This window comes from Python bivittatus, unplaced genomic scaffold (genome assembly GCF_059951505.1).
Source record: "Python bivittatus isolate LINGU-HERP-01145 unplaced genomic scaffold, Pbiv_v1 ctg000030_np1212, whole genome shotgun sequence".
Classification (NCBI taxonomy): Eukaryota; Metazoa; Chordata; class Lepidosauria; order Squamata; family Pythonidae; genus Python; species Python bivittatus.
The window spans coordinates 1,442,751-1,457,315 of NW_028277031.1; the positions used below are offsets into that span (position 1 = coordinate 1,442,751).

At 49.4% G+C, this 14,565-nt stretch overlaps 1 protein-coding gene across 2 annotated transcripts in view; it reads right to left on the reverse strand.

Moving 5' to 3' along the window:
- PRKCB (protein kinase C beta) overlaps positions 1-14,565 on the reverse strand; it is a 189,151-nt gene that overhangs the window by 110,940 nt on the left and 63,646 nt on the right. For both annotated transcript variants that reach the window (XM_088152166.1, XM_088152161.1), the window contains exons 4-5: positions 7,795-7,906; positions 6,011-6,139 (exon numbers count right to left, since the gene is read on the reverse strand). In XM_088152166.1, the coding sequence (XP_088008292.1) occupies positions 6,011-6,139; positions 7,795-7,906 (241 nt within the window). The remainder of the gene's footprint in view (positions 1-6,010; positions 6,140-7,794; positions 7,907-14,565) is intronic.

Consider the following 14,565-nt stretch of genomic DNA (forward strand, 5'->3'; position numbering starts at 1 on the left):
GACAAGAATACAGATGGGTGACTTGGGGCAAGTCACTCTCTCTCAGCTCTAGGAAGAAGAAGGCAAGGGCAAGCCACTTCCAAAACAGTCCCCAAGAAAACTGCAGGGACATGTCCAGGTAGTCATCAGGAGTCACGGTTGACTCAAAAGATCAGTCAATCAATCAATCAATCAATCAATCAATCAATCAATCAATCATTGATGTATACAAGATTACAACCTGAAATGCAAGGGAAGTAAAGATCACATTTTTTAAAAAATGAAAAAGATATATTGTGTGAAACTAAGAGAAAAGGGAAGGATATAATAGATCTGAAGGAAAGTGGCCAGATCTTGTGGAGGGGAGCTGATAAATACATGCAGGGAAGTGAAAGTATAAGCTTAATTATGAATGAATTGGTGCCATCTAGGGTGTTGTGAGGGTGTAGGAATGTAGGAACCCATAGACTGGTGATAACTGCATGTTATGCTCCAGTGAATTAGGATTACAGAAGAGCCAAATACGACTTTTGAGGAAAATTGTGCCATATTCTGAATGAAAATTATCCATATAATTATGTTAGGTTATATGTATATGCGGCTTGATGGGAAGAAAATGAGAAAGTACAGAAAAGATGATTGGGCTATTTGGAGAAGCAGGAATGGTAGACGCCTAGAAAAATATCTCTGCCTTTCAAATACACAGTTTAAGCATAAGTCTACTCATATGTACACAGGGCATCCCCAGGACGGAGACAGAGGTGAACCTGGCTGCCAATGATCTGTAACCTGAGGTTCAGGAGGCTGCTTTGCTTGTGCAAATCCAGGGAAACAGGATCTTCAGAGATGGGTGGTGTAAACAGGAGGCAAGGGAGGAAGAGATTGCTCTCTCTTGCTGTAGGGAGAGAGGGGCAGGAAGGAGCAGGTTCAGGAACTGGAAAGCAGAGCACAAGGGGGGTGGCGATTTAGAACAAGAAAGGGAAAAGATAAGGAGTCTTCCAGAAGGGGTGGCTTTTTCCCAAGAAGTAAAATGCAGAAATGAAGTCAGTTGAAAAAGCAACGTAAAGGAGGCGAGTAACCAGAGGGCAAGCCGTGGGCGCGCCCAGGAGAGAGGGGTTTCAGGAAGGGCGTGGGAGCATCCAGAAGCTCGCCAGGCAAAAGCCGCCCGGGCAGAGAAGTGGAGGGAACTCCAGGAGCCTAGGAGAAGGTAGGGAGGAGAGGAAAAGCAGGAGGGATGAGGAGAGAAGGGGGAGGCTCCTCCCCTCCCCACAGCAAGAGCAAGCAAACTGAGGATGACCCTCTCAACCCCAATGTGGAGGAGGGGCACCTGAGGACACATAGAAACAGGGGCATCTGCAAGGTATGGTCAAAAAAGTCAGAGGATGGCGGCCATGATGGTGCACTAGAAGCTCCGCCTGTTTTTTATGTGTGATTGCACCGCTGCAGCCACCATTGTGACTTTTTTGACCATGCCCTGCAGTTGCCCCTGCAAAGCAGCGAGCGGTTTGACTGGCAGCAAACTGGCCAATGGAGGAAGCTGCTGGCAGAGTCAGCAGAGGGATGAAAGCAGCCGGGACGCAGCACGACTCCAGAGAGACAGAGGGGGACGTCACGCAAGCTGGCAATGCCGGGCATCCAGCAGTTGATGTCGGAGAAGCTGGAGGACCCGTTTGGCCTGCCGTCTGCCTTTAAGGCTGCCAGCCAAGAGTGACAAGCAACAAAAGCTGCCGGACGAGGATGTCCCGTGGGAAGGGGAGGAGGCCGGATGCTGGTTGCAGAGCTGACGCAGAGCTCAGAGGTTGGCTCCTGGCAGGCTCTTCTGCCCTCTCCCCCTTCACCCTCTCTCAGTGTCGACCAGGGTTAACCATTCATCCCTATTAGAAGTAAATGTGGTAAATCTGTTCACTGTTCATGACTAAGAGATGTTACAGGGAAGGGGAGGGGAACCGATCCATGGAGATCCCTCCACTGCCCTGGATGGGACCGCTGAATGGGTGCCCAACGTTACTTAGAGAGAAGTGCATGGGAACTTGGGAGAGCCTGGTGAGGTTCTTGGGGGAAACCCGTTTTCAAGCTCAGGAATGAATGAATGAATGAATGAATGAATGAATGAATGAATGAACGAACACATGCGTGCGTGGGAAAAGAATAAGGTAAAAAGCACAACTGATCTATTATTGATGACGAAAGATTGAGACAGTTTACGGATACAAGACCTGATAAGAGTGTTTTGGTAATGTCAAGAGTGGAAAACGGATGTGGAAGAAAATATTATCTATCTATCTATCTATCTATCTATCTATCTATCTATCTATCTATCTATCTATCTATCTATCTATCTATCAAATTATATGGCCGCCCATCTCACATGAAGTGACTCTGGGTGGTGTACAGCAATTAAAATAAAACAATAAATATATTAAAAACAATTATTAAAAATCAATCATTATTAAAAATACAACCATCAGGTACAGGAGAGAGTAAATTGAACACAATGAGAGAGCCATCCTAAAATATCCCGGGGCCCCTGGGGCCCCCAGGCCTGATGAGAAAGCCAGGTCCTGAGGGACTTACGGGACACTAACAAGGATGGAGCTGACCTCACTTTGGGGGGGGGATGTTCCATAAGGCGGGTGCCACGGCAGAGGAGGCCCACCTCCCGGGACCCACCCAGTGTGAGTCCCTAGCAGGCGGGACCCGGGGCATGCCCTCTCTGCCAGACCTGATGGGACGGGCAGATGCAGCTGTGGAGAGGTGGTCCCTCAGGTAATCCGGCCCCAGGCCGTGAAGGGCTTGAAAGGTTGAAACCAGCACCTTGACCTGGACCCAGAAGCAAACTGGCAGCCAGCGCAGCTCGCGGAGCAGAGGTGTGACGTGTGCTGTTCCGGAAGCACACATAACTGCCTGCATCACTGCATGCTGTACCAGCTGGAGCTTCTGGGTATTCTTCAAGGACAGCCCCACGTAGAGCGCATTACAGTCATCCGATCTAGAGGAGAGTAGGGGTGAGTCACCGTGGGCAGAGCCTCCTGGTCTAGGAACTGGCACACAAGTGAAGCCATGAAAGGCCCTTGTAGCCACGACTGCCGCCTGCTCCTTGAGCCCAGGAGGACCCCCAGATTGCACACTGGGTTTGTCTGGGCCAGCACCACCCCATCCAGCACCAAAGACGGCATAGCCCTAGAACCGCCAGGTCCCCAAACCCAAAGCCACTCAGTCTTGCCAGGGTTCAGCTGAAGCCTGTTGTTCCCCATCCAGACCCCCACAGCCCCCAGGCACCGGGTTAAGACGTTCACGGCATCACTTAATTCGCCAGGGGCAGAGATGTATAGTTGGGTATCATCAGCATACTGATGATACCTCACCCCATGGTGGTGGATGAGCTCACCCAGCAGCCTCATGCAGATGTCAAATAGGAGTGGAGAGAGCACTGAACCCTGCAGAACCCCACACAGTAGGAGCCAAGGGTGGGCTCTCCCCCCCAAATCACCAACTGGAATCGATCCCAGAGAAAGGAGGCAAACCAGCACAATACAGTGCCACTCACCTCCAATCCTCTGAACTGATTCAGAAGGACACCATGGTTGATGGTACTGAAGGCCACAGAGAGGTCAAGTAGGGCAAGGATGGATGCACAACTCCCATCCTCCCCTCGCCAGAGGTCATCGAAAAATGCGACCAACGCCATTTCCATCCAAACCCAGGCCTGAATCCCGACTGAATAGGAACCAGATAATCCCCTTCTTCCAAGGTCCTCTGAAGCTGCTGCCCAACCCCCTACTCAGTCACCTTCCCCAAAAAGGGAAGGTTAGATACTGGACAAAAAGAGGTAAAGGAACACCCCCCTTCACTCAAAGAAGAATTCACCACTGCTAGAACCCACTCACACGAACACCCCCCACCCCCCGGCCGCTTTAACAACCCAGGAGATGCATGGATCTAAAGAGCAGTGGCTGAGCTCACAGCTCCAAGGAACCTGCCCACTTCCTCAGGTCCAACAGGTTCAAACCGTTCCCAGAAAACTGGGCAAGACTCCTCCCCAGGCACTTGATAGACATAGTCTGCCACATACGAACCTTTATGCCCCCTACACCCATCTAATGCTCCTACCCCTCCTTTTAGATTCCTTTTAGATACAGATTGAAAATAAAGTTTATTATGCATCTGTTGGTTTAGAGCAGTGTTTCTCAAACTTGGCAGTGTTAACCTGCATGGACTTTGACTCCCGGAACTCGCCAGGCAGCCTGAAGTCCACACTTTCTATGAGGTAATGATAAGTAGATGATAAGGTCAGAGAATGAATTAATCGAAGACGAAGGTAGCTGACAGAGAAAGTGCAGTGAATGACTGCAAGTTCTATGCAGATGGCCAACTTGTTGGAGCAATGAAGAAATTTTATGCTTTCTTTGCAAATGCTTATGGAAAAAGAGTGGAGTGCGGGTTGTGTATGTCCAGAGAAACACAAACATAAGTTATATGCAGTGGAAATGGGTTGCTTAGGAAGTATATGGGGTAAAACAAGAAGAGAAAGGATCAAGAATAAATGGGCAGTGAATGAATGTGGACTGAATACACAGATGAGTGGCCCTGTGGGAGAGAAGCACACCGAAGTGGTTTGGTCACATGGAGAGGATAAATGAGGATGGAATGAAACACACATCTATGAAGGAAGAGTGAAAGGACTGAGAGGAAAGAGAAAACCAAGAAAGACACGGCTGGATCAAACGGACGAAGTCTTCCAAAAGAACAAAAAATGCAACACATGAAGGGTGGAGGGATGTGGTGGAAGCAAAGACGTTTTACGAGGACAGAGAGGCGCGGAGCGCTGTTGTAAACTAGAAATCTATCATCTTTCTCATATCTCATATCTTTAATTTCCTTTGCTTTCTAGTTCTTATTTTTTTCCGGTAACATTGCTTACTACAAAAGGCATAGAGTGATGTCTGTATAATGAGATGGCTAGTTTGCACCCAAAAAAGAAAATAAAGGATGTCTGCTGTAGCTTGAGCATCACTTTTAATTCCCAGCAGATGGAGACACAAGGAAGGATATGGAAGAAGCCACGGGCTGAGATGTGGCTCCCCGGCTTGAATCCTTGGCCTGGGGTTGTCTTCAGTTGCTCATTGTAACTAGAGCTAATGATCTTTGTGACTCAAAAATCAGCATTATCAGTTTGTGGTCATTTGAAAGAATGAAATAAAATGGCCAAACTGCCAATGCAGGGATGTCTGCTCTAGACACCTTCAGTCCGAGGGAGACACACGATGAAGAGAGAAGCCCTCCCAACTCTGCAGTGTTGTGGGCAAACTGAATGAAGGTGGCATTCAAGATAGAGGTGCCCCTAGATAAGCTCCCAGCACATTTCAGGGAAGGCAGGTACCAGAGTTAAGAAGTGATCGATTCTTGAAAAAAACAGCACTTGAGGGTTTTAACAGTTCTACAGGCCTTTCCCTGAGAAAATATCCACAACAGATTAAAAGGATCCCAGCACAAAACATCTCCGAGGCCCAAGCAGCAGGCAAGACTAGTCACCAGGCAGGTGTCTGGAAAAGCTGGCACTCCCCCCTATAGTGTCTCTATCCCTCTCTGGAACAGGCAGGAGTTTAAATTGGGTGATTTAAGAGTGTCTTCGGTGGGGGAAAAAAAGAGAGTCCGAGAGAGCCTGCATGACCGCCCCCCCCCCCGCCCACCAATTTTCAGCCAGGAGGGAGAAGTCCTTGGCAAGGCACTGGGGACCATCGGTCACCTGGGCCAGCTTCGATTCAGTGATAAACTCTCCGTGTCTTTCGTACTGCACGTCGCCTGTCTCTCTGGAAAGGCAGGGAGCTGACCCTGCAGGTTTTTGTGAAGGAGCCAAGAAAAGCCGTTTTCCCTGCATGCTTTGGTCAGCCGCCTCGAGGCTGAGCAAGTTCTCCCTTTCTAGCCACGCATCACGGATGCAGACAGCTGTAAAGCAAACCATGAGGTCCCCGTCGACAGGAAGAGAAGGATTCCGTCCTCCTTCCCTGAACCGCCGAGAAGCCAGACTTACCAATAACCATCAAGACTTCGTTCTCAATGTCCGCCTTGATGTGTATCCGGCCTCTGCGTTCGGTGTGGTCTGTCCCGCAGAGGCTTGGCACGTTCATGACACAGCGCTTGTGCACGTTCATCATGCAGGCTGAGGCAGAGAGAAAAAAGCGTTCAGCCAAAAGTAGCAGGCAACAGGTGCATCTCACTGGGCCTCCTTGCACGGGGCTGTACTGAGGTACCCTCTGCTTGTTCCTGAACACAAGGCTGAGGGGAGACCCGATGGCGGTCCTCTGATATCTGAAGGGCCGCCACAGGGAAGCAGGTGCGGCAGGACAAAAACCAGCGCGTAGAAGATTGACAAGAGACGTTCAAATCCAAAATAAGAGACATGAAATCAAAATAATTTCATGACTCTGAGGGCTGTTTAAGCCTCCTGGAGTCACTGGGGCTCCATCACTGGAGATTCTTAACCGAAGATTGGACAGCCAATCTCTGGAATGGTCTGGGGGTTCCTGCCCTGGGCAGGGGGCTGAACTAGACCTTCCATAAGACTTCCAAGGTCCCTTCCAACCTATGATTCTACCATGATAATCTGGCACTCTGGGAAAATGCTCTTTAAATCTGGAGCCCCTCAAAGGGCTGTAGGTACTTCTGTCTCACTGCATTTCCTTCTGACCGTTTTCCCAAAATCTCTCTTTCCCAGGGACATGGGAGAACAAATCCTGTCAGTGGGGGGGAGAGGAGGCCACACACTGTCACACACAGACTGCACCCCTAACAGAGTGCTCTTTAAGAGCATCACCACAGAGCAGCTGCTTCTTCAAACATTAACCAGGGTTCTTCTCCTTACAGGACTGCTAGGACTTCATAAAAGCCTGGGGGAATTCCAGGGGTGCAGCCGTTTTCTCCCCCACCCTGTCCTCGGGTTCCTGAATGTCTCTCCTCCCGACGCCCAGTTCCAATGGGAACAGGAAGATTACCGGAAAACAAGCTTTAAGGAGGCGGTGACAGGGCATCCTTAACTCAAACATGTATTTTCCTGGATTCATGCAGCTACCAGGAAAAGATGTGCCTTCTCTCGGAGGCCGCTGGCAAATGTGCCCACACCCCTTCTGAAGGGTCCTCCCGGCTTTGGATCCAGATGCCTGGAGGGAGCCCATTTGCTCGGTCGCTGCGCTTCACAGGGTGGCCACTAGGGGCCTCCCCAAGATCACCGCCTGCCACTGCTGGCCTCTCCTTCGCCTCCCACCCGGGGAGCTTTCAGCCTCCCCCCCTCCAGCCCCAGCTCGCCTTTAATTCAGAGAGACCACGAGCCCTTTTAAGGCCCAGAGAGATGAGCTGGGACAGGGGGGCGCTGGCAGTTATCCCTGACGGCGGCCGATGCGCCGGGCGGCCTTGCCCCACACAGCCAGCGCAGGCGAGAAGAAGGCTGACGCGCAGTCCCCCATCTGCATAAAGGGACCGCACAGGGTTGTGAAAGGGTCCCCTCACGCAGATAGCCCTGCACCCCCAGAACGCCTCCTCGTCCCCGCAACCGGGGGGGGTGCTTCCTTGCACGCCCCCCTCCCCGCCTTGCAGAAGGGGCCGCCTGCATCCCCAAAGGAAGCAGGGCTCTCCGTTCATTGACCTCTGTCTTGGGATGCCAGAACTGCAGCCTCTCAGGCAGGCAGGTCCCCCCCACAAGCAGCCCCTCCGCCCCAAAGCCCCCATGCGCTAAAACACGTCCACAAGGACCTGTGTGAGAAAGGGCGCGTTGGGACAGAGCCGCCTCCCTGGGACTGGGCCTCGACGGCTGGGACTTACTGTCGCATTTCATCCCCTGGTGGATAAGTCCGTACAACAAGGAACCGCAGTGGTCGCAGAAGGTGGGGCTGGAGTACGTGTGGATCTTAAACTTGTGCTTGCTCCGAGGGTCCTGGAGGGGAAGAGGACAACTGGGTAAATACAGGCCACCCTCGCCAGGCTTCACCCAGATGTATGAGTAACTGCTTGGTGGCATGCAACATTACTGTTGCAATTCCTATTCATGCTGGAAAGCACTTTTTCAATCACTCTCATTCAATTTGATGCAACATAAATTATTTTTGACTTATTTTCCCGAAGAAGGAGAAATGTTCAGTGACACTTGCATGGATGCAATTGCTGGACTTCAGTTCCAAGATGGCTGGAAGGGGGAAACACCTTCTCTCTCCAGGGGCTACAGCCTCCCTGACTGCCCCGACTTCCCTTCCAAAAGGAGCATTTCTTGGGTTGGGAACTGTGGCCAGCAAAGGAGGTTTTGGGGGGATGGAAACATGTACAGCAGAAAAGCAATTCCAGTGTTATTCACGACTGAGCTCCAAATCACACTTTTTGACATAAATTGGAACGCATCTTTAAAATGAAGGGGGAAAACCTTTGCAATGGAAAAAAAAAATGCTGGGAAATATGAGACATCTGGATCTTCATGACTATCTACCCTGCCTTTCACCATCCAGGGCGCTTCCTCTGCACGTTGCCGCTCATCCCAGGAGGTCGATCCCATCTGACAATAAAGCTGCTCTCTGAAAACTTCAAGGGGGTGAGCCCGGGCCTTCGCACACTCAGGGTTGCCCTCAGGGCGCTTTCCGGCCAGAAGCAACACCATCATTCCGTGGCCACCTTGTGAGACTCAGTCCGTCCCCGTCAGCTGCCTCGGCTCAGCTCAAGGGTCCACCCCAGAGAGAGACGCTTCTCTAAATCGGAACGAAGACGAGAAGCTGCCACACGCCGAGGCCTGCAGGGGAGGTCTAACATTTTCTTTCATTTCAACACTTCATTACTTTAAAAAGCAAACAACTGGCGGGGAATCATTTAGTGCCTATTACAACACTTAATATTACAATCAAGTTTCTCTATTTCAGTCATTGACCAGCAACTAACCCTAAAGAATCTAACATTTTACCAGGCAGAATGTTTATAAGGAAGATGAATGACAAAAGTCTCACAACTGTCGCATCATGAACCACTTCCTTAAAAAGGATGGCAGTTTGGGTTGAGGCCACCTAATCCTACGCGCGTCTGACTATTACTTGATCCATCTTTTCCCAAACTGCTGCCTTCCAGCTGCAACGGACAACACTTCCCACCTCCCATGTTTTAGTCCCAATATTTGGCACACAGGAGGTCGGAAGAAGCCATCCTGCTTTTTCCTTCTTAAAGAGTCACTTTTTATATGGTCTGATAAAAAGTACAGGAGTGAAGCAACAGAGGAAAGTCATTCAGTCAAGATGGGACCACCTCAACGCCTTACGAGAAGTGAATGGCCAACGTGGGGGATTGCTAGCAAAGATGTCTTCTGGCAAGGTCTGGCAAGGTTTCTCTCTAGTTCCCATCAAATGGATTGTGTCAGCACCCTGCTTGAACCCACAGCAGAAATCCCACTGGCTTGCTAGGATGCTACAAACACTGATGAAACACGGCATTTCACAGGGATACAGCCTATCTAACGAAACGGAAGTGTCCCTGCAAGGTGGCCCGGTTTATGGGAAGGGATGTGCTGGTTGAGGAAACTGGCCCAACAGCAGGCAGTGGACAGGGCCAGAGGCTTTGGACTCGGACATCTGCCTGTCCCAACCAGCATGTCAATGGCTCATTTGCCCTGGGGACCAAAGCAAGCCAGCGTGAGGAGAGCAGAGTGGAATCCTGGATCGGCTCAGATGCTCCTGTAGGGCCAACTCCTTGGACTGCTTACAGTGAGAGCAAGTGAGCATCCTGGATTCTAACAGAAGGTCCAGAAAGAAGGCTGTAAGTGCAGTTCAATGCATGTCTGCAGCACTCTCCCCCCCCCGAGGGGGGTACACAGTTCCCCCCCCAGTTCAAGGCTTCCCTTGTGGGAAGGGGGCTGTTGCCTATCCTGCCTTACCTGGTTCTTGCAACATAAAGCAGAAGGGTTTTTTTCTTGCTATCATGGCAAAAAACAGGCTACAGCTCTAAAGTTTTATGAGAAAATGGGTTTTTGAAGTGGGATTGGCCTGAAGGCTAAGAGGCAGCTAAAGTGATCAGATTCAGTCCCACGGCTTTCTTGCCAATGAATCTTAGCCCACATAATTAGGGTAACAGGCCCTCCAACCTTTCGGAGATGGAGCCCTAATGGAATTTCACTTTGCTCAAACTGCTGAACAGCAATTCATTGGCACCGGCTTTGGCAAAGTTAATTACTTCAAACCGTACAGAGGCTTCAGCAACCTTCCTTCAAATTCATAAATGTTCCAGATGCTCCTTTTAACGGCTGGGCTGACAACTGAGTAATGAAAGCCAGAAGAAATGGGGGTTAACAACAATTAACCTGTTTTCAGCAACCATCAGACAGTCTAGATCACTAATTACGCAATACTGTTCAGAGAAAAATCGCTGCTTCCAAGAAAGATTACAATCTGAGAAGCCGGCAACTCCAGTGGAAGGTCATGGGCCAAGTTTATGGTGGGCTCCCTCACCCTCCTGGCTTCTGGGCTTCTTGTAAAGAAGGTGAACCAGGTGGACTTAGTCTTGATCTAAGAGGGCATCTCAAACCTAGTCAAGCTAGCAGGTAGCAATCAGCAACACCACCACTGTCAAGAGGCCGAGGCATTTGCTGACCAAGAACTTCCAGCTCTCAGCAGCAAAATGCAAGGTGATGCCCTAGCCTGGACTGTGTGAAAAAGCCAACTATACTGGTATCCAATTTTACTTCAGCAGGGACAATGAGAAACTACCTCCACCGAAGGAAGGACTTGTAGGAAAGTTTGGGGCATACATTTCTGTCTTTAGCACTGTGTGCCCCTGAGTCCTTGCTGAGAACAGAGTGCAAGACTGTGGTTTGGCAAAATAAAACCAGGGAGATTTTAAAGCATGCTGCAATAAAGATATTTGCTTTATTTTATTTCTGAATCTGGTACACTGCCCTTCAAAGCAAAGTTTCCCCAGGGCAGCTTACAACACATGAAAACCATGTTTGGGAATGACAACAATAGTAATAAAAGTGCGATATGTAAGCCAGAAAGGCACTAAATACTGAGGGACTCTTGAATGTACAGTCCTCAGTGCTGGGAAAAGTGCAGAAAGTGGCTTGTTTGGCAGCCCAGCCATAGGTGGGCTCCAAGGACTGCAGGAATACAGCCTTTCCCGGCTTCCAAGAGGCAGTTTTGTTATGGGGTGGTGGGAGAGGTGTCAGGGATCTCACTGCAGACAGACAAGCCCTCGAAGAAGCCCCTGTGCTCTCAGCAGCAGAAACAGCCCCCTGGTTTCCTCATCCATTTGGCAAAGACGGAGCCACAAGCTGCTGAATCCCAACAGAAACGAAAGAGCAGCAGCTGGGGTTGGCTTGTGTCTTACAACATGGGGAGATCAATAGGTGTCAATGTGCATTGCCCCAACAGGCTGCCCCAGCCACCCCATGGAAGCCATGCGCTTATTAAGAGAACATATTAATTCTGTACACTTTGGCTGGCGTGGGTCTTCCGGGCTGTGTGGCCGTGGTCTTGAAGTTTTGTTTCCTAACGTTTCGCCAGCACCTGTGACCGGCATCTTCAGAGGGCAGGAGCACAGACAGGAGCAGTTCTCTCTGTGCCCAGGGTGAAGTGACCCTTCTGTGGGTATTTATAGAGATCTGGGGAGGGGGGTGTGGGTGTGAGGGGGGTTACTGAGTGGCTGCTTGTTTTGGTGTCAGCATCTGTGTGTATCTTCCTGGGGATTAGGCAGGGCTTTTTCTTCTACTGAATTGTTAACGAGGGGCTGCTGGGGGTGATTAGCAAGTTCATTGTGTGAACTGTTCACATGTCCTGGTGGTTGAGCTGAGTTCGTTGACCTTTTGCAGGCTGTATTTTTCAGGATTGGTAGCCAGGTTTTGTTGATTTTTAGACTCTCCTCTTTTTTTTTGTTGAAACTGTGCTGGTGTTTGTGAATCTCAATGGCTTCCCGGTATAGCCTGGTATAGTGGCTGTTGGTGTTGTCCAGTATCTCTGTGTTTCCAAATAGGATTTTGTGTCCAGTGTGCTTGAGAGCATGTTCAGCTACTGCAGATTTTTCTGGTTGCTGTAGTCTGCAGTGTCTTTCGTGTTCTTTTATCCTGGTATGGATGCTGCGTTTTGTGGTCCCGATGTATACCCCATCCCCCCCCCCCAGATCTCTATAAATACCCACAGAAGGGTCACTTCACCCTGGGCACAGAGACAACTGCTCCTGTCTGTGCTCCTGCCCTCTGAAGATGCCGGTCACAGATGCTGGCGAAACGTTAGGAAACAAAACTTCAAGACCACGGCCACACAGCCCGGAAGACCCACACCAGCCATCGTATGCCGGCCGTGAAAGCCTTCGACAATATATCTGTACACTTTGTCCACTCCCACATCCATATCCTTTTCATCCCATCCTAAAGTGGAGAGGGCAAGCTCAGGGTCCTTAATCCTCCTCCACCTGAGGCTCTCGGCTTGCTCTTTCTTCCTTGGCTCCCGGCGCTCTTCTCGTGAGTTGCCCCCAGGGTCCCTCCGGATCCTGTGGGTTTCCTCATGAGGAGCTATCTTCCGGAGCACCGGTGAGTGACCTCTTGGCTTCTCCTTTATCCAGAGAGGCTCTGCAGGTCTGAGCTTGCTGCCTAGACACCAGTCTCTGCCTTAGTGTTGTCCCCTCAATGTGAAGGTGTGTTAGTCTGTCATTTCTCCACTCAGAAGTCCTTCAAGTATAAGTTTCTGACATGATGTGGGCCTCCCCTTAAGACCTAGCAAGTCTCTTCTCTTCTCTTCTCTTCTCTTCTCTTCTCTTCTCTTCTCTTCTCTTCTCTTCTCTTCTCCCCTCCCCTCCCCTCCCCTCCTCTCTCTTGGCAAGAGATGATAACAGGCAGGGAGGTGAGGATGCTCTGGTCTGAGAGCTTTCTACATCCTACAGTGGGAAGGGACCACCAAACCCAGCCACTGCAGGAATCCAAATTCAAGCATCCCAGACAGTACCGGCACCCTTCTTGGCAACGTGTTTCACTGTCAAAGGGCTCTTATTATTGGAAGTTTTTTCTACATTCCAACATTTGATCAGCATCTCCCTTCCTGTAATTTAAATGTATCGTTCTGTGTCTTGCCATCTGGAACAAGACAGAACAGATCTTGCATGTGACAGCTTTTCAGGTATTTGAAGAGTGTTGTCCCCTCAGTTATCTTTTCTTGAAGCTAGACAAATCTCTTTCTAGTCTCCCATCATCCGCATTGCCCTCTTCCAGGTCCTCGGATTCCTCCTTAACATGCTGTGGGGCCCAGAACTGGACACAGGATTCAAGGCAGAACACCATACATTCATTTATACCTCTCACACCATTTGCTTTCAAGTAGAAATGTTTTGCAAAGCACAGAAGAGGGGTAAGAAATAGTAAGAGAAAGGAATTAGGGCACGAGGTAAGGGAAAGGAAAGGAAAGGAAATGTAACTAAATCTAGTTTAATCAAACCAAAGCACTCCACCCTCTGTCTCCATAAATCTATTTATCCTTGTAAACCATCCTTCCTTCCACCATATCCATGTGCAAACCCACATATTGCTTCTTGTTCTTTAAAATCCCCCCCTCTCTTTTTGCAGACGCCATCAGACAGCATCCTCTTTCGCAGTCTTAGTTCCCCTCAGCCCCCTTCCTCCTGCAGTAAGATTCTCATTCGTTCCCTCTGTATGACCAGACTACCTCTATGTTCTTATCTGGTATTCATCATTCATGTTAATGAGCAATACCAAATTAAAAATCCAGTTTATTCAGCATCCATTCATTCGTGAACCTGTCTCTTCTCACGTTATCACACACTCCTTTAAAGTAGCCAATGTAGTTTAATGTTTCCCAATATAACCAAGTTTTACAGCCATAACCAGTTAGGCAGAAGCACACTATTACTGCATGCCCAACCATTTTAGCTTCTTCTGACAGATTCATTCCTTACAACAAGCCACATATTGTCCACCACCTTTCTACCAGCATTTGCCCATCTTAATATTTCTCCGTCCAGTTTCCCATCCTCGCTTAATGTCTGCCCCACCAGGTAGACCAGGCCAGGAAATCAACTCCACATGAAGGCTAAAATTAGGTAACGGTTCCTGCATATCTCTGTCAAGGTCCGTTTCCTTGCTCGCTACAGTTAACGTTCTACTGAGGCACACAAATTCATCTCCTTGCTCTAGTTTTATGTCATTTACCTACATAACTCCCAATCATTCACCCCACTTTTCCTGTCAACAGAACTTCCCCGGCCTTTGCTACTTCTTGTGCATCATATAATCTGTGCCACATTTGCCACAGATCATTTGGGGACTCAGCCAACGGCATAGCACTGTCTGCATATAAAGCACACACACACTCACGTCCCTAGCTAACACACCTGTAACATCCCCGCAAGCGTTCATCCATCTCTGAATACATTAAACAACCAAGGGGACATCACACATTTTGTCTTACTCCCTTCTCAGTGCTGGATCTTTTGACAAGCACTCCATTTACCCTCAGGAAAGCTTTGCTTCCATCATAAAGAGTTCTTATCGCATTTAGCAACCAGCATCTCTCTCCACATTGCACGCAAAACATTCCATAATTCAAGCCTGTGATTACTTCCCGT